At 54.2% G+C, this 26,946-nt stretch overlaps 2 protein-coding genes across 2 annotated transcripts; one reads left to right on the forward strand and one right to left on the reverse strand.

Annotated features, from left to right (window-relative positions):
* Positions 1–238: 238 nt before the first annotated feature.
* On the reverse strand, positions 239–19,247 carry LOC128801696 (serine/threonine-protein kinase PAK 1-like). The gene is made up of 9 exons (XM_053967736.1): positions 19,214–19,247; positions 16,014–16,701; positions 14,593–14,725; positions 12,071–12,180; positions 11,200–11,317; positions 10,706–10,805; positions 9,563–9,759; positions 872–1,009; positions 239–420 (listed from the first exon to the last, which is right to left on the reverse strand). Exons 1-9 carry the CDS (start codon positions 19,245–19,247, stop codon positions 331–333), a joined length of 1,608 nt encoding a protein of 535 aa, XP_053823711.1. The 3' UTR covers positions 239–330.
* Positions 19,248–21,563: 2,316 nt separating this feature from the next.
* Positions 21,564–25,348, forward strand: LOC128801747 (zinc finger protein 135-like). Its single transcript, XM_053967840.1, has 2 exons — positions 21,564–21,703; positions 23,531–25,348. Exons 1-2 carry the CDS (start codon positions 21,686–21,688, stop codon positions 24,716–24,718), a joined length of 1,206 nt encoding a protein of 401 aa, XP_053823815.1. The 5' UTR covers positions 21,564–21,685; the 3' UTR covers positions 24,719–25,348.
* The last annotated feature ends 1,598 nt before the right edge of the window (positions 25,349–26,946 follow it).

Here is a 26,946-nt window from a genome sequence, read left to right on the forward strand (position 1 = left end):
GTGCCTCCGTCCATGCTGACTCTGCAGATGCCAAGGCTGCTCTGGGCTCTGCCAGGGCTCCGCTGGGGCTCAGCTCTGGGCGAGGCTGGGCCTGCTCTCCCCTCACATTGCTATGGGCAGCTGAGTCACAGAGGGAAAAGGAAAGGACATGTCAAGGGAGTTGAGTTTTAAGAGAGTTTTTATTCAAAAAACTGCCATACCAAACAGGCTGTCATAAGAGCTATAACAAACAGGCTGTCCTATCTACCATAACCAACTAGCAGTGCTAACTACCATAACTAACTAGTTGTCCTAACTAGCTACTGTAACTAAAAGCTGTCCTCCAGTGCTTCATCTCCTCCGCTGCTCCCTCAGTTGCTTGGCTGCGGTGATCAGAGGGGTCAGGCTGGAGAGAGGCTTGGCTGATGATGAAAATGGGTGCTGCCCAAAGGATAAAAAAGAAAGAAATGAACTGTTACTTTCCAGAGTAAATTTTCTTACAGGCTCTGTTGCAACAGGACAAAGGGAAATGGTCTGAAACTCAGAGGAGGGAAGCGGGCTCAGATTAGCTCTAAAGCAGAATTTTTTAACCAGGAGAGTGGGGAAGCACTGAGAGAAGGTGCCCAGAGATGTGGGAGGTGCCTCCTCCCTGGAAATATCCAAGCTCAGGTCAGGCAGGGCTCTGAGCCACCTGACCTGCTTGAAGATGGCCCTGCTTGTTGTGGGGCACCTGGTGCAGATGACCTCAAAAGGACCCTGCCAAGCCAAACCAGGCGAGGATTCTGCTTGCTTTGCGTGTGGAAAGCAGCGAGACTGGAGATTATTGGAGGGGGCCCCACAAGAAAACCCCTCCCTGGTGCTGCTGCTTCCCCTGCAGCTGCTTGGCATTCACCTGCAGCAGCTCCTGGGCAGACCAGCGCCGCTCCTCGTCCGGCTCCAGGCTGCACTCGAGGAAGTCCCGCAGCAGAGCTGACAGGCGCCTGGGCTCCTGCAGCTGCAGGGTCCCGTTCTGCCGGATTAGAGCACGGGCCTGCAGGAAAAAGCAAACTCAGCGCTCTGCCAGCTTCCTTCACACCCACAAGTGCTCACATTGAGCCCGGGTGTCGCCTTCTGATGAGAAGGCGGGCGACCTGGTTTCAAGACACAGCACGGTGACCCGGCCTCGCCCGGGTCACTCGGGCCACAGACATGCACAGACACCAATGTGGTGGATGGTCAAATGGCGTTTATTATCTCATCTCGTGGGGTTAAATAGTCAAGGGGGCTTCACTACGTCAAAAGGGGATGGTGGGTCTGACTAGGGTTAGTAAGGAGTGGAAAACTACTGAGGTTAGGAGGGGCTGCATGCTTCAGGGGTGATTGATTACCTATAGCAGGAAGAAGGGGGGAAGGGTCTAGCTTTCCGTCACATCCCGAGATTTTCCGTTAGCCTGTCCCTATCTACCACATCTCCCCCCCCTTTTTTACTAATGAATGAGGTAGTTATAAACATAGGCACTAAGGTGAGGTACAAAATTTATAATATGATAAGGGAAAAAGGAGTTTTTGGTAAACCTGAGTAATCTTCGCAAGGGAAGTTTAGAGAACCTCTGCGACTGGCAGTGTCCCCGGTTTTTGGTTCACAGCATTTGTTGCCGGCCTATAAACAGGATGTTGGCCCGTTCTAGGTGAGCTTGAACAAATGAGACCAGCCTGTTTAGCAAGCATGGTCCGAATGTGAAGGTTAAAAGCAGTATCGCTAGCGGACCTATTAGGGTGGAAATTAGAGTGGTGAGCCATGGCGATTGATTGAACCAGGACTCGAACCAGCTCTGTTGGGTTTCCCTGTCTTTCTTTCTTTGAGCCAGTCTATCTCGGAGTTCTGCCATGGAGTCTTTAATGACTCCTGTGTGGTCCGCATAGAAGCAGCATTTCTCCTTCAAGGCGGCACACAGACCTCTTTGCTGCATGAACAAGAGGTCCAGTTCTCGCCTGTTTTGTGAGACCACTTCCGAAAGTGAAGAAACTGATTTCTCTAGAAAGGAGATGGATTTCTCGATCCTCTGCAGGTCCTCATCGATGGTCATTTGCAGCTGAGCAAGCCCTTGGTGTCGGGTCGCGAGGGCCGAGACACCTGTGGCTGTGCCAGCTGCTCCCAGGCCGAGCAACATTGCGATAGTCACTCCTGTTATTATTTCTCTTTTGTGAAGTCGGCCGGGCTCCTCAAAGATGTGGTACACCTCCTCGTCTGAGTGGTACAGAACCCTAGGAACAATCAGAACTTGGACACAGAAATCGATAGCGTCATTGAACTTGGCAAGAAACACACAAGGACTCACCCCAGATCTCTGACAAACCCACATCCCAGATGCGGATGGGACCACCCACTTGTTGACCTTTCTGTTGGGCTTGATGACTTCGGTGCAGAAGTTGCCTTTCTGCTTTGCCAGGGCTGCATTGCCAAAGCATTTGCCCTGGCCTGTGACTTGACTCAGGGTGATTCCCCTGCGGGGAGTGTCCCATCTGCACTGGTGAGGGGCTTCGGCTGTGGAGTAACTGAAGGGGGTGTCTAGAGCAACTCCTTCGTAAAAAGGAGGTTTAACATCGTAGCAAAGCCAGCAGGAATTGGTTAGGTTTGGGTTGGATTCGTTCAAGGATAGAAAGGTAGCCTCCAGCATGTGGAAGATTGGGTCTGAGTCCGACTTGGCTAAGCGGCCTATTTGGAAGGCATCTGCATGGCCGGTCGGGATATAGTGGCCTTTGTGGGTAGTGGTTTGGGATGGGTAACGTTTCCCCCTTTCAGCACGTCCTTAATGACCTTATTGGGTCCTACCGGTTGGGGTGCCGGTGGTTGGAGCCTGATAATTCGCACATTCACCCACTCTTTTGGCCCCTTGAGGACTACAGTCCACGTTCTGCCTGTGGCCCAACTAGGGTGTTCTGGCTGCAGGACCGTCATGTTATAGTCCGTGCATTTCCGATATTCGGGCTGTGTATAAAAGTTGCTATAGACCCCTCCCTTGAAGGCGGGCTTTTTACAGCCGGTAGGTGCCCAGGTGAACTGTAAAAATCTATCGGGCTCCTGTGGTTCCCACCCCTCTCCCGATGGTCTGGCATCTGTGACAATGGTTTCACAGCCCCAGTGTCCGCAATATCCCCACCCCGGGTAGTTACAGTACTTCTTCCCAGGGTTGGAGGCAGGACACCAGTAGGACAGGTACATGTGCATGATGTGTGGGTGCTGGGGTCGTATTTTTGGTCGTCCTGGAAACAGGTCAGCGATGTGGAACACGAAGGATGGGGTGCCTGCTGTGGTGATTTCTTTGAACACCTTGTCACTTGAAAGATGCTGCATGACCCACCTGAATGGCTGATGGGGGTAATAATCTGGGTTGGCTCGCCCCTCGGTGATGAGCCCTAATAGCAAGATCACACAAAGCCACTGTTGCTGTCTGGGTCTCACCGGTGTAGGACTCTTTGGTGCTGTCTGGCGCTTTGGTGGTTCATCGCTTTCCTCCGGAACTGGGATGTATGCGTTACGGGGACGACCCACGAGCATGTCCTGTAAACAGAAACTCGCAATTCTCGTTAGTCTCATTCCGAAGGTCTGTCTTGATTGACTTAAGTGGGCACCACCTGATCTTGCCCTCTTTTCTAACCGCTGCATACCCCCATCCCGTGAGCACCAGTCTCCAGCCCCGTTCCCATTCGCCCAGCTCATTTTTGATTACAACCTGTGGGCCCTCCTCTAGGGCTCGAGCGGCCCAGTGCTTTCGAACAGGACTGTCTGCCTCATCTCCTCTAGGGAACTGATTCAGTGCCAGCAAAGCTGTTGCCAGTATACGCGCTTGGTCTCCTGGGGGAACGGAATTGGTAAAGCCCTCTGCCTTTGCCAATACTTCTAGCTTAGCTTTCAGGGTCTGGTTTGCTCGCTTAACTATGGCCTGCCTGGTGCTGTTATACAGGATACCTTGTACTAAGGTGATGCCCCATTTCGAGGCGAATTCTTGCACTGGTTTGGAAATGAAATTGGAACCGTTGTCAGTTTTGATTTGCTTGGGGATACCAAGCCATGCCATAGCTGTCAGCCAGTGCTGTACCGTGGCCTTAGAGTTAGCTTTGGGGTGCTGTGTGGCTACGATCGCTCCGCTGTAAGTGTCCACCGTCACTGCAAGCCATGCTCGGGGCTTTAGCAGTAGACATAAGGTGAAGTCCGACTGCCAGATTTCTGAGGCCTTGAGACCTCTAGGGTTGACCCCACTGGTCCACAGGGGTGACTTCTGGCAGTGAGGGCAAGTGGCCACTACATGTTTTGCGTCCACGATCGAGATCCCGCATCTCTTTGCCAGCGCTTTGGCTCCGATGTGGAGCGACTCGTGCAGCTGTCGAGCTTCCTGCAGTGTCCACACTCCCTTTGCTGCGGCGTCCGCTTTGTCGTTGCCGGTCTGGAAGAAGCCTTTGACTGGGTTGTGGCTGTTGACGTGAATGACAGACACGGTGCCCCGTCGCGAGGAGAGCGCCTCTTCAAGCATCGAGGCCGCTGCAGATGTTGACACACCTGGTCCCAACATGGCCAGGCAAAGCCTTGCCACGAATATAGAGTCCGTTACGATGTTGAGGTGTTCATCTTGGAAGAGTCTGCACGCCAAGACCACTGCTGCTGCTTCCAGTTGTTGCACTGACAGTGTGGGATCACTTCTTTTGACGCAATGCCATTGCTCTCCTGCTTGCCACACTGCCACTGCAGTAGAAGTCGTGGAGGAAGCGTCTGTGAAGACCGTCGGTCCCAGCTGCGGTCGGTCCATGACCTTTGGTGGCATGTCTATATCGACGATGGTCAGCAGCTGAGTCCAAGGTGGTCTGGTGGCGTAGGAGATTTCTCCTCTGAAGCCTGTGAGAGCAAGGGCCAGGTGCTCCGATATCGCGGTTGACTCCGTGGTTGGCCGCTTGCGAAAGGGGAGGTGGATTCTTGTCGGCTCGGTTCCCAGGTGTCTCAGGGCGAGTCTCCTGCCTTTCATGATGAGGTTGGTGACGCATTCAACTCCCGGGGAAAACGCACGAGTTGGTCTTCCAAGGACCACCCATTGGATCGGCCGAGACTTTTCGGAAGGTCCTTGGGCTAGTGCTCCCACTCCTCCCTTTTGTGTGAAGTGGACGTACAGATCGAGTGGCGCATCTGGGTCCCACCTGGCAAGCGTGCCAGTAGACATCTGGTGCTCAATGAAGTCGAGGGAGCTCGCTGCTTGCGGCGTCAGCTCCTTGGGGTCCCAGGGGTGCTTTCCTTTCAGGAGGTCATATAGGGGTTCCATGACCTCGGGTGGAATCAGGATGATGTTGCGGAGCCACTGCAGAGATCCCACAAGGCGCTGCATGTCATGGAGCGTCTTGATGTCTTGGCGGACCTTCACCTTGGGAGGTGTCACGTAGGAGTCCGTGATCCCCACTCCCAGGAAGGTCACGCAGGGTCCTCTCTTGATCTTTGTGTTCGCGATCTCAAAGCCACTGGCCTGGAGAGTTTCCGTGATCGTGGTCACCAGGTGATCCACTTGGCTCGCCGATGGTGCAGCGACGAGGATGTCGTCCATGTATTGAATGATGGTCGCAGTGGGGTAGGATTGTCGGACTGGCGCCAGTGCTCTGTCCACGGTGATCTGGCATATGGTCGGGCTGTCCACGAGACCTTGCGGCAGCACCTTCCATTGGAAGCGGAGGTTAGGTCGCTTGCCGTTTGGGAACACGATGGAAAAGGCGAACCGTTCCTTGTCCTCAGCGTGCAGGGGTATTGAAAAGAAGCAGTCCTTGATGTCCAGCACTGCGCATGGCTGCCCTTTGGGGATGGCTGAGTTCGTGGGCAGCAGTGTCTGAACTGGACCCATGGGTTGGATTGTCCTGTTCACCTCCCTCAGGTCGTGGATGAGGCGATGACCGTCTCCGGACCTTTTGGGGATTACAAATACAGGGGTGTTCCACGGGCTGATGGAGGGTTCTATGTGACCCTTCTGCAGCTCGCGGCTGACCAGTTCCAGCAAGGCTGCCATTCGAGGCTTTGACAGGGGCCACTGCTCGACCCATATGGGGTCTGACGATTTCCAGGTCAGTCTGATTGGCAGCGGTGGGTGTACGGCAGTGGCCCTCAGGATAAATTTGTGATTCTGGCTCCTAACATAGCGAGGACATCCCTTCCTATCAAGGGTGGAGAGTTTTGTAGAATGTAAGGGTAGATTGCCACCGTCTGTTCCGGTCCCTTTTTCATGTGGAGTGTTATGGCCACCAGCTGGGTGGTTTTCCACGCCCGGGATGGCCCTTCCACTCCGTTCACTGGGGGGACCTCTTTGCATTGCCAATGCTGGGGCCAAAGCGCTTGGGGAAAAACTGAGCAGTCTGATCCCATGTCCGCCCAGAACTGAAGCCCTATGGTGTGGGGATCCTGACTGCCATAAAGGCGGCATGTCCCCCACATCTTCAGGGGTTCCTTCCCTATTTTCATGGCCAAGGCCACCCAGGGGTCCCGCTCTGGGGCGTCCCCTGCTGGCCCTGTGGCACAGGCGCGGCTTGTGGCAGTGGTGGGTACGAGGGTGTCACCGGCGGCGCTGCAAAGCTCTGCGATTGTGCCGCTGGTGGGGGTGCGAAGCTGGCTGCCTCCTGTGGGGGCATGGGGTATGAGGGCCCCCTCCCCACTGGGGGTTGACATAAATGAGCCGCTTTGCATTTGCAGCGGGAGGAGGCTGAGTGCGGCCAGTGCGCCCCCTCCCTCTCCCGTTTCCCTGAGGCCGGGATCTGCAGTCCTTAGCGAAATGCCCCTTCTTCCCACAGCTCCAGCAGGGCCCTCTCGGGCGTGCTTGAGATGGGGGCACCACCGCGGACTGCTGTGCCGGCTGGGGACAGCTCACTGCAATGTGGCCTGCCTGACTGCACTTGAAGCACGCCATGGCACTGGTTAGGGTGCGAACAGCCGCCTGGACGGGTGTTAGGTGTTCCTCTCTTACGACGTGTCTGATCATATCGGCTAGGCTGGCCCCAGCTGGCAGGGAGCGCAGGATGTCTTTGGTGACGGAGTTACATTGCTGGCGCAAGCAGTCTGCCACCACGGGACCCTTTGCCTCTGCAGGCAGGGTAGAGGAGTCTACTGCTGCCTGCAGGCGGTCTATGAACTGCGTGAAGCTTTCGCTCTCTGCCTGTCTTATGGTGGACCACGGTGACGGCTTGGCCACAACCAGAGAGGCAGCCCGAATAGCCTCCCTAGCAGCTCGAGTGGTGGTCCTGACTTCCTCAGCCCGCATCTGTGCGGCTTGTTGCTGAGGTGTAACCATCTCGTCATGTTTCCCCAGCAGCCTAGATAGGCTCGAACCGTGCAGTGGCTGCCCCGCCCCGGAAGCCTGGGCTAGAGCTTTTGTACAATTATCTTCCCATTCCTGCTTAAACACGATCATTCCCGCACCACCGAGTATCATGCGACTTATTTGTTTGATATCAAAGGGGAGCAAGTCGTCATTGCCAAAGAGGCCGTCCATGAGGGTGGAGACCATAGCCGAGTTGATCCCTTTCTCTGAGATCGCTTTGACAATTGCTTGTACGTCTTTGGGGTTTACCAGATTATATATCCGTTGTTGGTTCCCCTCTGGCCTGGTGATTCTAACCGGGAAAGCTTTGACTGCCCCTGAAGGAGCCCACTCTGCACAGGCTATCTTTATTCTAGCCCAGTCGGTAAACTGGGCTGGTTCGTATTGTGATTGCCTTTCAATGTGGCTTAAGGCTTTATTCGTTTTTGTTTTGAACCGCGTTAGCTCCGCTTTTTCCGTTTCTGAATCCCCGTCGGCATCCGTCAGCTCTCCCGGGCTGTCGGAGCTGGCGGAGCTGGTCTCAGAGCCGGAAGTCGAATGCCAGGGCATTTCCGGGTCCTGGTGCCTTTTCGTGCGGCTCCGGCCCCGTCCCTCCCCCTCCCTTCGGGGGTGGTGCCGTTCCCGCCCCCTGGGCTTACCCTGCCGCCCGCAGGGGGAGGTCTCTCCCTTAAATGGTGGCAGCGCTGAGCGCGGCTCCCGATTGGGCATGCGCTCTCCGCCGCCCCCCTCCTCCTCCTTTCCTCGTGGATGCGCACTAGCAAGAATCCGGGTCTTTGGATTCTTCCCGCCGAGAGTTTCCGCGCCCCGCCCATCCTCTCGGTCATCAGCGCCATGTTCGGATGGGTATGGTGGCGGTGCCGCCCGCGCTTCCGCGTCTCTGGCTTCCCTAGCCAGTTCCTCTCAAAAGGACTGCGTGCGCTGCCGCGCCCCCGGCGCCGAGTCACCGATCCGTGGTGAAGGGACGGATGGGGGGTTTGCGGGTTTTTCGGGAGGTCCTGTGGGTCTTTCAGGAAGTCCCGCGGGGGGGGTTGGGCTCGGGCTCGGGGAGGGGGGGGACGCGCCCGATCCCTCCAGGTCCCCGCTCCCAGGTACCTCGCTATCGGGGGCGGTTTGCGTTGCCGCTCCTACCCCCAGCTTGGGTGCAGCTAATAAACATGCGCTTGCTGCGCTCCATGTTTCTTGCTCCTCTAGCTCCTCGCGCAGGGCCCGCTCGACCTTTCCCCAAGCCTTGAGGCTTTTTCCGCAGCCTGAGGTCTTTGTTTCCTTGGCTAACGCGGCCGTGCATCTCCCCCACACCTCCGGGTGTAATATTTCCATGGGACGTTCAATCGTCCCGAGTTCTAGGAGTCTCGCAATAGCGAGGTAAAAATCCTTGAGCTTACATTTAATTTCCCACTGCTTATAAACTGAACTCACGACCTTCGCGATGGCCTCCATGACGATCGCTGGTCCGGGGACGTCTCCCCCACCTAGAATCGGTCCAGCTGTTCTGGCCGCTGTCTCTCGTCCAGGAGATACCCGCTACCCTAGGGTTTCTTCTTTAATTCCTGGGTTTCGGCACCATATGTCGCCTTCTGATGAGAAGGCGGGCGACCTGGTTTCAAGACACAGCACGGCGACCCGGCCTCGCCCGGGTCACTCGGGCCACAGACATGCACAGACACCAATGTGGTGGATGGTCAAATGGCGTTTATTATCTCATCTCGTGGGGTTAAATAGTCAAGGGGGCTTCACTACGTCAAAAGGGGATGGTGGGTCTGGCTAGGGTTAGTAAGGAGTGGAAAACTACTGAGGTTAGGAGGGGCTGCATGCTTCAGGGGTGATTGATTACCTATAGCAGGAAGAAGGGGGGAAGGGTCCGGCTTTCCGTCACATCCCGAGATTTTCCGTTCGCCTGTCTCTATCTACCACACCCGGGTTCCCAGCCCCAGCTCCAGGGGCACTTTCCTCCCTGGCAGAGATGCTGCTCAGAGCTCATTTTTCTATGCCAACCAAAAAAACAAACCCTGGTGCTGCCACAGCCATTGTAAAGAGCTGATGCACTTGCTTCACATTTTCAGATCATCCTCACAGCCAGAAGAGCGGCAACAACGTAAATCCCAAAGCAAAATGTTGCTGGACACTGCAGAACAATCGTCTGTGCTGAGGCTCGAGTCCTCTGGGAATTCCCTTCCCCATGGGCAGAAGCCTCCAGCTGCTGCTCCCAGTGCAGGGTCACCCTGTGCTCACAGGCTTCTGCAACCACTGCAGAATTTGCCTCTTACCATGGCCCTCGTTTCTTTGAAGTAAGGAGGTTCTCCTTCCACCATCTCGATGGTCACAATGCCAAAGGACCAGATGTCCACCTTGGGGCCATAAGGAGAACTGGTGACAACTTCTGGGGCCATCCAGTGAGCAGTGCCCACCATGGAGCTGTGCTGGTCCTGCTCAGGGCTGAGCTGAGCGCAGAGGCCAAAATCAGCTGAGGACAGAAACGAACACTGTCAAAGGCAGCTGGAATGAGGAAACCAAGCACAAAGACTCCCCACTCTCAGTCTGAGAATGCAGTAGTGAAGTCAGTTGGAAAAGTCCTCAGGGCTGTAGCCAAGGACAGATGGAACTGGACCCTTAAAGAAACCCTCAGCTTTCATGCAGTTGCTTTTACTGATTCCCTTGAAGCTTTAGATTCCAACTCCTGCCCCTCTGGAAGGGCCATACCCAGAGCAAAGGCACTCCTGACAGCCTGCTCCTCTCCTGAGCTCTCTGCAGGGCCAGCCATTCTCAACTGGCAGCAGGGGCCAGGCAGTGCCCTCAGCAGCCCTTGTGGGGCTCTGGCCATCACTGGGAAGCAGCCCCACAGCCGCAGCCCAGTGTGGGAGGGGCCCTTGTGCTGCCCTTGGAGGTTACACAAGTATAAGTGAACTTATCCATCAGATGTTATGCCCTCCCTGATCTATGTCAGTCAACAGTTGGTCTACTCCCCTGTTCCAGAAAGGTCATTGTTCTCATTACCCCTATTGGTTCTTTCTGTAAAGCCACTCCTTTCCCCTCTCTCCATTGGTTCTGTGTACGTCACTCCATCCTTGTTCCTCCCCTTGGCCTTTCCCCTATTGGTTCGTTTGTACCCTGACCACTCCTACCCCTCCACTGTTGTGTGCCCCAGCCCCGCCTTCCCTCGGCACTCTCAGAGCCTGTCTCTCTTCTGAGTGGTTGTCTCCCTGCCCCTCTCCCACCTCCCTCGCCCTCTGCCTCTCCTACAATAAAACCCTCGTGGAATATGGCAGCCTGAGCGTCCCCCTGTTTCTCTGATGGAGCTATCCATAACTATCTGGGCACTTGTGGATTAGCCAGCTGTGGGCCACCCTGCTGGACCAGATCTGCAGGCACTTTACAGCCCGGGAGCGCCGTGCCTGGCCAGGAACACCCACTCAGCTTGACAGAGCCGTCTATACCCAGAAGGAGATTGGAGCTCTTCAGATCTCTGTGGATCACCCGGCTCGCATGGAGGAAATCCAGGCCCTGCAGACACTGAGAGAGAACAAGAAACACGAGGGTAAAAACCAATGGCTGGAATATATCACACAAGAAAGGGCAGTTTCGAATTCTGCCAGCAGGAACTTGGCTGTGACAGGCCAGGAGTACAGTGCAGACAAGCTCCAGGCAAACGGTTCAAGGCAAAGCTGAGAACAGGAAATCAAATCCAAAACAGACAGAGAGAACCACAACAGCAGGAAAGAGAACAAGAACACAGTAGAAGTGCAGTGCTGTTGGCTGGCCGTTCACTGCAGAGGCTCTTTCTTCTCCAGCTCATAAAAACAACAGAGAAACAAAGCCCTGAGCATGGAGCCACTCCTGTTCTCACGCCCTGTTGGGAAGGACCATCGTGTCCAAGGTCATGGCAGTCACAAGCAGGATCCCTCACCTCTCGACTGACAGCTGCCATCTCTCCTTCAGCCATGCATGTCTGTCTGACAACGTCCTGCAAAGTTCCTCCACCCATGTATTCCATCACCAGCCAGAGATCTCCATCAACAAGGAAGCTGGAAGAGGAAAACAATGGCATGGAGACCAATGTGCAGTGCTCAATTCCCCCATGGAAAAGCCTGGAGTGGAGCATCGTTTCCAGGTCACTTGTCAGTGAGGACAGGATCAGATGGAGAGACATTCCTGCCAGGCTGCACAGCCCTTGGAATCTGCACAGTCTAAAGGAGGAGACACCTGTGAGAAAGGAGAGGCCTTAGATGGCAAGCGGGTGAAAAATGCAGTTTTGCAACAGCCCTGATCAATGTGGAACCACAACACTGGCCCCCAGCTGGTTCAGGTTCTGAACTCATCAGTTCCACCATTCCCTCCAGAACAAGGCAACACAACTCCCAGGGTTATCCAGGGGAGGAGGCCGTGCAGCACTTGGGACAAAAGGGGTCAGAAAACCTTTCAGAAAGTCCCTTCAGAAACAGGCAAGGCCAGTGAAAATTGACAAATGAGGCATTTCTGGAAACAGGAACCTGGTCTTCCTGGCATCCTGCAGCAATGGAAAAGGGCTGGGAAGAAGAAGGCAAGGGAAATAATTTCTGCTGTGGTTTATCAGCACTTGTTGTAAGACACAGAAAACAGGGTCAACTTGAAGGAAAACCAAACCAAAGCAACAAAAGCACATGGAGGGAGTGAACTGCCAGGCTGTTGCTTTGGGAAGACATGGCTGGGTCAGGCATTTTCAAAACAGGCTACAGACTACAGATGCCAGGAAAGGTTAAGGCAGGGCCCGGGCATGGGATAAGGCCTGAAGCACTCACCTGTCCAAAGAGTTGACAATGTTGGGGTTCTTCTTGTCCTTCAGGAGCAGGAGCTCATTCACCGCTCGTTCCCTGTTCTGCCCTCTGAGACTCATTTTCTTTATGGCCACCTGAAGGGACATTGCAGACCTTTAACTGGAGGAGTCTGTGGCAGGAGGCCGCAGCAAACACTGAGCGAGTCTTTTTGGAGAGTCGAAGCCTGGCTGTGCCAAACTGCCTTGGGATGGGACACCAGAGCTCAGCAAGTGCCATTCCCACAGCCCATTGCTCTGCTCGCTGGGGGCTGCTTACAGGACACATGGCCAGAGACATTTGGCCTTGCAAGCTCTGCAGAAATGGCCCCTCAGCTGTCAGCCTCCAAGCTCTAACAACATTCTCTTCACCTACAGTCTTCTCAAATGGCCTCAATACTCTCATTATTATTCAAACACATTTTGCAAGCAGGAGGTGATTCTGGTTCTGTGAAACCAGAGAAAAACAGCTGGGAACCCTTTAGCAATTCTATGAGATTTGGTCATGATTTCAGATGCAACTGCTCTGGTTGGGATTGCACAACAAAGCAAACACACTGTTGTGGTTTGACATGGAAGTGAATTTTTTTTTTTTCCCAGGAAGTTGGGTCAAAACAATCAGTGGTCAGGTTTGGATATTGGCACCTGGAGTGACCACTGAAAGTATGGACACGCCTCTGAGAACAGAGGGGGTTAAAAGCAAGAACTCCCAGGAGAACTGTCTCTTTGGTTCTGGTCAGCAGAAGAGTGCAGACTCTCCCCTGCCCAGCCATGGGCTGGGTGGGGGAGGGGAAGCCACACGGCCTTGTCCAGGTAGGCCGAGGGGCTGAAGGTCTGGAACCAAGCCAGCTCCTGTGGACGGAAGGGTGGAGAGAAGCGGAGATGCCTTTGTTCCCCCACCTCTGTCCTTTCCACAGAGGGAAAGTGACAGAGAGCCTGACGGCACCTGGAAATTTGCCGGCAGAGGAGAAGGAGAAAGGGGGGGGATGATGCCCAGCGTGGGAGACAGGATGCTGGACAGAGATTTCAGCCGTCCAGGGAGTCTGAACTTTTAACCCTTTCCAGGAAATGAGGGCGTTGTAAAATATTACTCCTCCTTGATTTGTAGTGGAAGAGAGACAGTCCGGGACCTGAGATGTTAGAAGAAGAAATATTTAGGTGGGAGGAGATGATGAAGTAGCTTTTGGCTGGACTTTTCTTGTTAGCCATAGACTGAACCAAAATCTCCTGCAATAGAGACTGCATTTTAGGGGGATGCAGTGGTGACCCAAGGAGACCTGCTTCAGCTTCTAACAGCACAGGAATGGCAAGAACAGAAGAAAGCTGAGGAGGGAATGGTGATGCCCTCTGTCTTCGGGAAGAAGATGATCTCTGTTCTTGGACCCTTGGCCCCAGGGGAAAATGGGGGGGGCTGTAGTCCCAGGATGAGAAGCTGAACTGTTGTCTCTTTGGGTCTGTGGCAAAGCATCCTTAAAGGAGCCCTATGAGCAGTCATAGGGCTGTCCATGCACAGTGGTGAGAGTACTGTGGCATGGAAGGGAGAGTGTCACACTGGCAGATTTTCTCCGGGCGGTTGCCATGTGTGACAGGGAAACACAGGAGGTGGCAACTGTGTTTCCTGGGGGGTCTATGGTGCAAGAGAGACTCGTCTCTCCCTTGATGGACTGAGTATTGATTATCTGAAGGGTGGTAATTTGATCAGGAATCCCGGGTGGTGTTTCATGGTGGGTGTTTTGGAAATTGGGAGGAGGAGGGGTGTGTTTTAAAAGGTCTTCATCCTGGATTTAGTCTGTGTGTGTCTTGTGTAGTAGTAGTTTAATAAAGTTTTTTTTTTTCCTTTCTTATTAAGCTTGGGCCTGCTCTGCTCTGTTCCTGATAACATCTCAGAGCATTTATTTGGGGAAGGTGTATTTTCATGGGGGCGCTGGCATTGCGCCAGTGTCAAACCATGACACACACACATCCATTGCTCAGGTGATCCCTGTCACAGCTGTCACTGACCCCAGAGCCAAACACAACTGCAGGATTTAGGAGAGAGCTTTGCTCTGGACATCCATCTTCTCATTTCTCTCCCTCTCTCTCTGTGAACAGCTGAAGTGGAACTAAAACCCCAAATTGAGCCCAAGCAGGATCTCTTCCTAATTCGGCCTTGAGGTACCCTTTGAAGATGAAAGACAGGATGGAAAAACTGCTAAATATTATTCTTGTGCAAGGCTGGGATGAAGATAAATTTGTCTTCAGTCTGCAGCAGCTGATGCATTCACACTTTTAGATATGAAGACCAAGCCAGCATGTCCTGCTCTGACAGACACCGCTGCCCTCCTTGCATTCCTTTGGGCACTTCAGAAGGACCAAGTCTGTCCCAGCTGTGCTCTGCAGGCTGACACTGCTCTGCCTTCAGAGGAGCAGCCTGTGCAGGAAAACTCTGCTGGCCCCCAAAGCTGCAGCCACAGCTCCCAGCTCCCAGCTCCCTGGAGAGCTGCCAGATGTGCTGGGTGCGTTGACACTGACCTCTCCTCCTGTGGCCCTGTCGAGTCCTTCAGAAACGGTTCTGAAAGCCCTGGAGACAAAACAGCAGAGAAGAAAGAGGCAGCGCTTTAGGCCCTGGCAGTGAAAGCCAGCCCAGACAGGAGACCACAGCTGCCTGCAGCGTTCACAAACACCTGGGTGCATTGACCCTTCCAACAACACTGCAGTAGTCACCAGTTCTTTGCCATGCAAGGTGCGCAAGAGAAAACAGAGACCCAACACGAAGGAATTGGGCTGGAGCAAATCCCAAATGTCCACGCTGAATTGCTTTAGTTCAAAGCCTAGGGTGAGCAATGGGTGTCTAAAGAACAGGAAAAGAATGCATTTCATCCTTTTCCATTTCCTGCCTAAGACCTGCAGGATCCACAGGGGCCCTGCCATCAGGCAGGTGATGCATTTTCCCCCAGAGTGCACAGCCTATGGCCCAAAGGATCCAAGAGGAACTCTGAAAATGTAGCAAACAAGGACACCCCATAGCCCAGCCTGAACACTGAGGAGGAACAAGGACGGGACCAGAGCAAAGGAGACATAACCTTTAGGCACTGATACTTCTGACTAAAACCAGCAACCCATGTTCCATCTGGATCTTTGTTCTAGCTCTAAAAACAAGTAAGGTTCACCACTCTAAATATACAGAAGGCAGGAACTGGGGAGGAGGTGGGGTTAGGAAGGAGAAGGAGGAGGGAGAGAGGAAAAGGAGGAGCAGGAAAAGCAGGAGCAGGAGCAGGAAAAGAAGGAGAAACAGACGGTGTTTGATAAGGGATCTTTCCTGGTCCTTAGCTCAACTCCTGAACCCTGGTTAAATTTTATCTGCTCTGTCCAGGCTTGGAGGGCAGTGAGAGAGCAGCTTTGGTGGGTGCCTGGCATCGGGCCAGCGTCACCCCACTACAATGGGACATGCCTCGTGTGGCCTCGTGTTTCTGTTGCTTTTGCCTTTCCTACGATTTTCTCTTTTGCATTAAATGTTTGTGAAGTGCCCCGGTGTCCCTCGTGTTCCCTTGGCGCCGGCAGCCCCATCCCTTCCCCTGCTCGGCCTGCCACGTTGCATCCCGGCCAGAGGAGCCTTGGAGCTGCCGTGGGGGCCGTGGGGCTGCCCCGGGGGCTGCGCCGCGAGCCGGGGCCCCTTCCCAGAGCTCCCAGTGTGCCCATGGAGCCTGGAGCAGCCAGCGAGGGCTTCAGCTGGGGCGGCAGAGAGGCGCTGCTGGGGGGTGCCACCACAGTTCGGTTTGGTTGGTTCTTCCCAGCCCGGGGAAAAAAACATTTTTGTCGTTATCTGCCAGAAATCTCTCCACTCCCGCACTCAGCCGAAGGGGTTTGGGGCGGTTTTCCCTTTTTGGGGGAAATCCAAGCGATGCACTGATGCTCCTAATTAGGGGTAGGAGAAGTGAGGCTCGTGGGCTTGCCGCAGAGGCGGAGGCAGCGAAGGCGCAGGGCCGGGAAAGCCGTGTCGGGAGGTGCGGAGAAGTTTGTTTGTGTTTCCGCTGGATGCCGGCCCGGGCCCGGGCCCGTTCCAGGGCTGTTCCTCAGCTGCGGCTTTGCCCTCGCACAGCCCGGGGGGCCCTGAGAGCGCGGGGCGAGGCGGTGCCGTGTGCAGAGCCCGCCCCTCGCTGCGATTGGCCGGCTGTGCCGTCAGTCGTGGTTGTGGCGCGCTGATTGGTGAAAGAGGGGCGAAGCACGGCCCCGCTGGCGGCCTGAGGGCGGCCCTGGCTGGGCAGCGGCGCCATTGGCGGAGCGTCTGTGCGGGCCCGGGAGCGGCGGCAGCGGCCGGAGGCCGGGGAGGCGGCATTGGCGGAGCTGGGAGGCGGCCCCGGCGCAGGTGGGAGCCGCGCTGGGTTCTGCGGGGGCTCGGGGCTCGCTGCGGGCGGAGGGGGCGGCAGGGGGCTGCGGCGGCTTGCTTGTGCCGTGTCCGGCCCGTGGTGGCCCTGGGCCGAGGGCGCTGCGGGAGCGGCTGCCCGCGCTCTCCTTCCCGCCGCTGCCTGGGCAGGAGCCGCTGCCGGAGCAGCGCTGCCTCGTCCCGCTTGCTGTGGGTAGGGCAGAGGTGGCTGCCCCGTCGCCGGGAGCGTGCGGGGAAATTCACGTCGCCGGAGGTTTCTGTGCCCAGAGGAGACCGAGGAGTCCTGTAAAAGTGACTTTATTGCTGAGCAGAGGGAGAGGCCGTGGGGCATTTGCCATGTGGTCTCTCCCGCTGTTGTAGTACGCAGCCTCCTTTTTATGCTCATTTTCCCGGCCGCATCTCCCTCTGCCTTTGCCCACTGGCTGAGGAACTTGGAAGGTTGAGACTTCCCGATGCGCCTGCTGCATGTCCTCGTTAATGTGCAGCCCTCCTTGTGTATAACATCCGATATTCATGGCTCTGTTAAGTCTTAGTTCTTTTCGAAGTTCAGGAATTTAGTATGATCTTAGCTGAGCAGCAGTGTCTGTCAATAACGTTTTCTGAAACGGATCGATTTTCCTATTACTTTATTATGTACAAGTCCCTGCCCCATCGCCTATGAAATTTACACCATCTTTTTCTAAAGACAGATTTGTCTGCTTCCTTTGAATCCCTCGTCTTCCTATTTTCTGGATAATAGCCTTTGCAAACTTTTAATTTCCATTGACTCGGTCTCTTTTCCGGGGTGTTCTTTGGTTTTGGGATTATTCTCGGTGACCTCATTCCCTGTCCTTTTGTAGCCGTTTCTGGATCAGGAGGCCTGGCTGCCACCTGCATCCCCTCGCTTACCTGCTGGATGAGCTGCACTCCCAAGGTGTGGAGCATGGTAAAAAGATGAGAGTTGCTGTGGCACATAAGAGGAGAAACAGCATTCGTTTAACCCATGGTCTGCCAGGGAACCACGAAACCGTGTCCCATTCCCATCCTTTCCATGCCTGGACTGATAGATAAACTGCTCTCCTATTTCCTTTGTTATCTTTTTCACCACTTTTGTCATCATCTGGGCGGTCAGGAGCTGGAGCTGTCTGGTTCTCATTTCGAGGACAGCTTGTAATCGAATGATGCCATTGAAATGATAAATGGGTTCTCTGTCTCGTGGTATGAATTGGTTTGGGTTCCCAGGGGCTGGATCCATGGTGTTGTAGGATTTGTTCTGGTGGCCCTTCATCTTTTCCCCATTTTTGGGCGCTCCCTCAAGCCGGGGCTGTATCAATTGGGCACTTTTTTCTAATTACATCATCAAATACTTGAATTCCAACTGATTTCCCTGAACTTGTTAGAGCAAAAACCCCAGTGCTTGATACACCCTGTATAGCATAGAGAGTGACAGCACATGTTGGGGTGGGCACAGGGATGATCCCCCTCCTTATTTTAGTGAAGTTTTCACAACATTCTCCATTTGCTGTTTTCCTTTGCAGCTTCACGAATTTCTATTGCAGAGTCAGAGATCCTCGCCATGGGCTCTGCCTTCAGCTGTACAAATTGCATCTGTGCAAGCAGGCAGAGCTTGGGGTGAGGGGCAGAGGGAATCAGCCCAAATCCTGCCCCAGGCAAGAAGAGCCAGGTACATTGTCCCCACTTTGCCCCAGCAGTGTTAATTTGCATTTCTAAAGCTCCTCTGCTGGCTGTCTGGAGTGCAGCTTCTCTTCCAGGGCAGCCATCAGGTGACTCACACTGCAAAAGCCAGGGTTTGGATTTTTGGGGATTTTTCTGACCAGTGTTCTATTAACTGTTTATCAGTTAAAAGGTCACCTTTAAAGCTCTTGTAGTTTTTCAAATTGCAGCCTTTAGGTGAACACCAAAAAAACCCATGCCAAAGTTTTGCAATCTCCAAAGGCCACACAAACACATGCACAAAAAGAATCCAAAGCAATAAATATTTTTTGACTTCTTCTGCTAATAATAAAAATTGAGTCTCACACCCCAGGCCCAAATCTTACTGACAATATGCAAGTAGGATTATTAAGAAAAAACATTCTCATGGTGGACTCTAATCCCAGGCAGCGCAGTGTGTGTGTAACTGAGACCCAGAGTGGAATTGTGCCGTTGTGTTCCCCAGCAGCTGCGGCAGTGCAGGCACAGAAAGCACTGAAGCTGCAGCAGTGGCAGCAAGGATTGGCCCCGGTGTCTGGAGATGCCAAAGAAGGGTGGGCAGGCGGAGGATTTGAGCAGAGGATGTGTGGGCAGGCCCAGGGCCTTGCCCCGCTGTGGAGCCCTGGCTGCTGCTGCGCTGCCTTCAGTGCAGGCTCAGTGGGGGCCTCCCATCCTCCTCCTGCAGGCGGGAAGTGCAAATCTCCGGGGCTTCAGAGCCCTGGAGCCGAGGCTGACGGGTCCCCCGTGTTCAGCTGTGCTGGCGGCTGTTTCTGGCCTCAGGGCCACTTGGCACGGGCCACGCCACTTCGCCACCAGTGGTGCTGCTTTGCAGTCCTTAGGCAGGGCCCGATGTCCTGCTTGGATGTTGGGAACAGCAAAGTGCCAAGGCAGGCTCTGTGCCAGCCCAGCTTCCTGTGGCAGAGATTTCACAAGAGACAGGATTCTGGCCACAGACTGCTTTAAATGTACATCCCTTATCTCCAGCCTGCACTAGGTGGAGAATTACCAGGGTAAGGAATTCCAGACATGAATTCCAGAGGGAGATAATTGAATATCTGCCCTGGGTCTGGTTCTTACTCTTGCCAAAGCCAATGGCAAAAGCTGTACCCATGGCATCTTGGTTTCTTTCCCCAGCTTCCAAAGGTGTTTCTTTCTTTCCCCATTCATTCTTTCTACCCAACCTGAGCTCTGGGGTGCCAGGGGTTATGGAGGTCCCATTGTATTCCTAAAGCTGCCATAACCCCCTGAAGGATTTTTTTACTGTTAAAGAAGTTCTACTGTCTGATTCTCTTGCTTCCACAATCCCTTCTCTTGGAATTATTTCTTTTAGAAATGCCTTTATAAGTGATCTAGTGATTGCTGAAGAAGTCAGAATTGCTTTTGCCCCCCTTTTAGCTGACATGGTGTCACCAGAAGATATTGAAGCCTTGCTGCTCAGGGCATTTCAGTGCCAGGCTCTTAAAAGCACACACAGCTCCACCAGTTTGTCCTGCGCTTTGTCTAATTCCCCTTCCTTCCTGTGAAAAACGCCATTCACCTTTGTTAAAATTTCAGATGTTTAATAGTAATGAAAATAGTCATAACAATCAGGAGAATAAGAGACAATAAAAGTAAACAATTATGGAGTCCGGGTGCCTGGCACTCTGCCAAAATAGCACACCTTGCTAACAAAGGATTACTCCTTAAAGCAATAGCCTATTGCATATTCATATAGCTCATACATGATTCAAACATTCCTTTCAAACCAGGGTGTTTCTGCTTAATTTTAGACCCACCCCCCCCCCATTGTAAGTCAACCTTCTTGGTTCCTCGAAGTCTGAGCTTTTCTGAAAAGGAGACAATAATTCTTCTCTGGGGATCTTGGTGTCTGTTGCTGTGATCTCTATCCAGAGAGTGTAATGCGAAGAATTTCTTGATTATCTTTTGCATTCCTTGAGCTAGTTACAAAAAGTATCTTGCATCACATAGTTTCTATTTTAATATTATGCTCTAGGCTAAAAACTGTATGCAGCACACTACTTAAAAGTGATTAATACAGCACTACTTAGAAGAGATTACTACAGCATAACTTTCCAACATAACACATATAGTATTCATTTTAATATTTGCAAGGAGCCAATCGTATAATACGCATTTTTCATACTTCCCTCCCTTGGATTAGGGTGTTGCTTCTAGACACCACTTGTCCTGGTTGCTTCAAAGTAATTTGGAGAGGCTCCATATCTAATTTACCCATTTCCCTGAGGCTACCCACACTTCTGGGTTCACTTCAGCATAGGCCTGGCCAGACATGTGACAAAAACGTACAAGAGAACTAGCCTCTCTATCACCTTTTAGAATATCAATTTGCATTCCCAGTTTAGCAATCAAATCCCCTCCCTGTAAACTATAATCACAACTGAGAGCAAATAAAAATTCTTGCATTTCAAACCCTTCCCCATATCTGCTAAGAGTGGTTGAATAAAGCCACTCCTCTTTCCCCCTTCTCCCCTGAAAAATCCAAGACATTTTTAGCATTTTCCCCCCTTATGTCTAAGATTCAGAGTGGATGGAGAGGCTCCTGTGTCCATCAGGAGAGGCCTCCTCTCGATGCAGAACCACCCTGAATGTTCTCCAGGGCTCCAGTGTGGTGCCCTGGTGGGATGGGAGCTGTGACACCCCTGACAATCCATGTCCATCCAGGGGTGGACTTGCTCCTCCTGAGGGTGCTGCTGTCTCTGTTTCCAGTGTTCCTGTGCCCTGCAGCTGGAGCCCTGAGTCCTTCCCAGGGGCTGTTTGGGTGGGCTCTCTCCTGCCCAGGAGGGCAATGCCTCTGCCAGGTGCTTGTGGCCAACCCTGTCCCCTGGGTGCTGGGGCCCCCTTGGGCCCTGGGGTTGACCCCGAGAGGCTGTAGGAACTGTGCCGTGGCCTTTGCCTTCAGCTTGGCCTTTTGCTTATCCCTTCTTGCATTCAGCTGCTGTGCCTTTGTGCCCAAGTGCTCCAGGGCCTTCTTCTGCCACTCCTGCAGCTCCACTCACTGCCTGTGGGTGCTCATCCTCTGCCAGCTGCTGAACTTTCTGCAAAATCATTCGTTTTCCAGTGACCCAATCAGCATCTCGATCCTTCCCTTATAATCCCCATTTCCCAGCTGTTCCTTTGTTTTCCTCTTTGTGCTCACGGTCCCCTCCGCAGCCTGTATCCCAGAGCCAGTCCCTGTCTTGCTGCAGTGTCCAAAGGCAACCCCCCCCGGCAGGCAGGGCCGGCAGTTCCACGGGGCCGGGCAGCGGCTGGGGCGTCCCGTCTCCTGGGGCCACTGCCGACCCTGCCTGGGGATGGTGGGGTGTCATGGGTTGATAAGGAAGTGAGTTTTCTTGGGAAGTGGTGGTCAGGCCAATCAGTGGTCAGATTTGAATATTGACACCTGGTGTAACCACTGAAGACATGGATCCGCCTCTGAGAACACAGGCGTTAAAAGCAGAGAGCTCCCAGGGGAGCGCTGTCTTTTGTTCTGGTCAGTGAAGAGTCCAGACCTCCCCTGCCCAGCCACAGGCTGGGTTGGGAGGGGAAGCCATGCGGCCTATAGCTGAGGTAGGCCGGAGCCCTGGAAAGAGAAGGGGGGTGAAGGGAATGGAACGGGCCAGCCCCTGCACGACGGAAGGGTGGAGAAACACTGAGATGTCTTTGTTTCCCCCCCTGCCCCCCCCCCCCCCCCCAGAGGGGGGGAGAGAGAGAGAGAGAGAGAGAGAGCCTGTGCCACCTGGAAATTTGGTATCATGTGCCAGTAGTGCTGAGGAGGAGGAAGAGAAGGGGGGAGGAGGTGCCCAGCTGTGGGAGTCCTGGGCAGCCAAGATTTCAGTTGTCTTGGGAGCCGGAGACTTTTAACCATTTCCTGGGCAAAGAAAGCTTTGTGAAACACTACTCCTCCTTGATTTCAAAGAGAAGAGAGGCAGTCTGGGACCTGAGATGTCAGAAGAGATGGGAGAGAAATCCTAGGTGGGAGGAGATGATGGAGTGGCATTTGGCTGGACTTTTCTTGTATTGCCATAGACTGAACCAATTCTCCCCTACACAGACAGTGCATTTAGGGGGATGCAATGACTTGAGCCAAGAGAGTGCAGGTGTGAGAGTGACCTGCTTCAGTGAGTGATGTCATGTGCAGGAGTGGAGTGAACAGAGAAAAGTTGAGGAGGGTGTGGTGGTGCCCTGCCTGGGCCTGGTGGGGTCAGGCAGTGCTCGGCGCTGAGCCCCAGCTGCCCCACAGCCCTGGCCCGGCCCCGCAGCTCCCCACAGGCCCCCAGCCCATGCTCCCAGTCCCACAGCTCTGCGCCCGGTGCTGCGGCTCCCCACCACAGAGAAACACCCTGAAATGCCGAACTCTTTGTTTTCTTGTCCTGGAAACCGGGGATAGAAAGGATCTGGATCAGCTGGCAAATTTTGAGCATAAGACCCTGCTGAAATACATCCTGATCCTCAGGATTTTTCTCTTACTTGTCTTTTCCATCATCCTTTTTCATACCATGTAGATTTTTTCCTGCTGCTTCTTGCCTTCACCATATTCCTGCACACTCCCCTTCACCCAATCCCTTCCCAGCACACCAACACCATCCATCCCCTGTTGTCCAAATCCCTTCTCCACTTCCCTTATTGCCCCCCTGGGTATCCATGTCCTTAATTACCTCTGGGGGAATGTGCAAACTACCTCAACATTCTCCCAAGGGATCCTTCAGAGATATTTTGGGATCATCATCCCTTTAGCTAGGACCCCTCTTTGGCTTTCCCTTTTCTCCCCTCCCTGGGTGCCCTGCCATGTTCACTCCCTGAAGATCCCAGTGCACTCACTGATGAGATTTTCAGTGCTCTCTCCCTGCTGACTCTTCACAGACTCCCCTGATGTGTCACTCGTCTCTCCTGGTGACTCCCGGGTCCCCAATCAATCCCCGGTGCCGCCGCCAGCCAAGGGAGCCGATCACCCAAAGTGGGTGAGGCACCTTCAGCTGCGCTCCCTGCCCGCCGCCCTGGAGGGTGGAAGGAATTCCGGATGAGCCCCAGGGTGTGCTGAAAAATTGACATCAGGAGAGGTTTCTGTCCAGAAAGCAGACAGAGGAGTCCTGTAAAAGTAAATTCATTCCTAAAAATGGGAGAGGCCATGGGATCTCTCCAATTTATTGGGCTAAATGTTGGTGCTTTGGTTGTTCGTGGGGGCTGAATCATTATAATCTGGAGGGAGTTTGTACTGAATTGTGATGTTTGGGGAGGTTTTGATCTGTGTCTTGAAGTTTGGAGGATTTTTGGGCTCAATCTTAATGTTTTGGAGGTTCTTACAGACACAAGATGCCCAATGACTTCCTGAGATGAAGTGGGCAAGGAGGAACTCCCAGTCCAATGCGCTCTGTTCTTGTTTTTTCCCCAACCCAGGATTTTTCATTCCCAGGGTGTGGCTGGATGGAGGAGGAGGAAAAGCCCTGGAGATCTCGCACGAGAAGTGGCTGCAAACCCAGCCCAGGGAGCTGTGGGGAGGAAAGAGCCCCCTTGAGCCAGGAAGGCGGCCGGAGATCCAGCCGGAGATCGGAGCTGGTGGAGAAGGCTCATGGCAGGGAGAAGCCCCACAAGTGCTTGGAATGTGGGAAGGGTTTCAGCCGGAGCTTGCACCTAATTGAGCACCAGGTGATCCACACTGGGGAACAGCCCTACGAGTGTGAGGAATGTGGGAAGCGTTTCAGCTGGAGCTCCAGCCTGAGACTGCACCAGAGGTTCCACACTGGGGAACGGCCCTTTGAGTGTGGAGAGTGTGGGAAGAGCTTCAGGCTTAACTCCATCCTGATCCAACACCAGAGGATCCACACTGGGGAAAAGCCCTTTGAGTGTAGGCAATGTGGGAAGAGCTTCAGCCAGAGGGGCCAACTGATGCAGCACCAGGTAATGCACACTGGGGACCGGCCTTATGAGTGCGGGGAATGTGGGATGAGCTTCAGCCAGAAGGGCCACCTGATGCAACACCAGAGGATCCACACTGGGGAAAAGCCCTATGAGTGTGGGGAATGTGGGAAGAGCTTCAGCCAGAGCTCTGGCCTGAGGAAACACGAGAGGATCCACACTGGGGAAAAGCCCTACGAGTGTGGGGAGTGTGGGAAGAGCTTCAGCCTGAACTCCCAGCTTATGGAGCACCAAAAGATCCACACTGGGGAAAGGCCCTACAAGTGCGGGGAATGTGGGAAGAGCTTCAGAGACAGCTCAGCCCTGATTCGGCACCAGGTGATCCACACAGGGGAACGGCCCTACACCTGCTTGGAATGTGGGAAGAGCTATGGGTGGCACTCTGACCTGAGAAAACACCAGCGCATCCACACCGGGGAGAAGCCCTACAAGTGTCCTGAGTGTGGGAAGAGGTTTCAGATCAGCTCCAGTCTCCTCGTACATCAACGGTGTCACACAGAGGAGAGGCCCTTCCTCTGCCCCGACTGCGGGAAGGGCTTCAAGCTAAACTCCCACCTCACCGTGCACCGGCGCATCCACACCGGGGAGAGGCCCTACGAGTGTGGGGAGTGTGGGAAGAGCTTCTCCACGAGCTCAACCTTGACCAAACACCAACGGAGGTGCCACTAAGGGAAGCCCTGTGAATGCCCTGAGTGCGGGAAGAGCTTTGTACGCTCCTCCCAACTCCATTCCCCATGGGAGGATCCACTCTGGATGTTCCTTAGTGACCCTCATTGGGCAGAGCCCTGGTGATCTGTTGTCTTGGTGGTCCATGTTGGGAAGATACCTTGATGGAGTGCTCCCCATCTTCCTGGCTCCTTGTGGGCACCTGGATGAACTCAGGGGCAGGAACATCCATTGGGACACAGACCAAAAATGGAATTCCTTGGGGAGAGTGGATTTGTTGACTTTCAACCCCATAAAATCTTTTGCATTCAATCCTGTCTTCTGGTGGCATCAAGGAATACTGAATGGACTTGGAGGTCTTTTCCAATTTCAGGGATTCCACGATTTTCATTTCCTATTGCCCAAGGGTGTCTGCTGCAGCCAAATGGTGAAAAACTTTGGAAAAAACCAAGATTTTGGAGACAGTGGGGTGGGAATTCCACCAGAAAAGGTTCTTCCCTTCTACTCAAGTTCGTAGATCCTCAGCCGGCACAGACACGGAAATCCTTTTCTTTTGGCCTTGATTTGTTTTTCATTTCTCTTCATCCCTTCAAAATATCCAATATTGAGGTAAAAATAAAGACATTAAACTAAGACATGGGTGTGGTTATGGTAGGACACGACATGGTGGGACACAGACATGGAGATTGACATGGGCATGCATGGACATGGAGGGGGACAGGGCCATTCATGGGGACATGGGGGGGACACGGGCATGGATGGAGGTGTGGGGGACAATGACTGGGATGGAAATATGGTGGGGAGACAGCCATGGGTGAGGAGATGGTGGGGCATGGCCAGTGACATGTGGGGACATGGCCACGGCCGGTGCCATGGGGGGAACTGGCAGGCGATGTGGGGGATGCTGGGTTTGACGGAGTTGAGGGTTCCTGGAAGGGACTTGGGCCTTGCTGAGGTCTTTGGGGAGCCCAGGTTGAGCGGCTCCAACTGTGCTCGGAGACCCTGGCTGAGGTTCTGGGGCAGCTGCTCAAGGACCCCTGACCTGGAGCCCCAGCTGGACATTGGGCTCCTGCAAGGGGATGAATGTCCTTGTCCTCAGGAGGGAAATCCCAGCACCCCCAGGGTGTCAGGGGCAGCTGAGAGGCCACAACAGGGAGGGGAAAACCAGAGAGAACTGTCCCCCTCCAAAACTACACCCCAAAAGTCCCAAAACTGAGGGATTCCTCCCAGGAAAAAGCAGCCAGGAGCTGCCAGAATTGAGGGAAAGGGGGGATGGCACCCCCAGACTGAGCAGGAGGGGCCTGGAACCCCCAAAACCAAGCATGGGGTACAGGAGTGGTGGACTGGAGGGCAGTGGGGAAGGGGTGGAAGAGCAGGGGAAAAGAGGGGGCTGCGACCCCAGAAGAGCGGGGGATGGGGCTGGGACTCCAACATTGCATTGGGAGGGGTCCCACTCCTCTTTCAAACCCCACATCCTTCTCTGCCCTCCTCCATCTCCTCCTCCTCCTCCATCCATTCTCCCACCCCCATCCCCCTTACAACCACCCTTGGAACTCACCCCTCCATTTTCCCAATGCTGTCATATCCCAAGGGAGGAGCCGGGATGGAGCTGGGGCAGGTCAAGCCTGGGCAGTGCTGGGCTCTGGGCCCGGCCTGGGCATCCCCCATATGCCCTTTCCCCAAATTCCCCTGGTGGCTTTGGGGGATCCCAGCACTAGGTGTCGTGTTGGGGTTCAGGTGCCTCCCAAGGAGTCCCCAGAGCGGGGTGACACTGGGGGAACACATGGGGGTCCCCATTCCCAATCCATCCCGGGGCCAGCTCTGCCCTCTCCAATCACAGCCCCCCAAATCCCTTCCCAGCACCCCCAGTAAATGGCACTGGGGCAAACTGGGAAGCTTTACTGGGAACACTGGGAGCAGCTGGGCAGGGGCAGAGTGACACCGGAGCTGGGGGGACACACAACCCCCCCCAAAATCAGCGCGGGGATGGAGCGGGGGGTCCTGGCCAGGCCCAAGGCCATGGGGAGGGGCTGTGGCTACTGCTGGCTCAGGAGCTCTGTGGGCAGAGAAAAGGGGGTGACACCGGGCTGGGGGCCCCGGGGGGAATACACACACTCTGGGGGAGGGGGACATGACCCCTGGGACCCCCACTCACCTTCTTGCGCAGGTAGAAGCCGAGCCCCAGCGCCAGGAAGACAAAGCGCAGCATGGAGCCCCGATCCCCATCAGCA

This window comes from Vidua chalybeata, chromosome 31, assembly GCF_026979565.1.
Source record: "Vidua chalybeata isolate OUT-0048 chromosome 31, bVidCha1 merged haplotype, whole genome shotgun sequence".
NCBI lineage: Eukaryota > Metazoa > Chordata > Aves > Passeriformes > Viduidae > Vidua > Vidua chalybeata.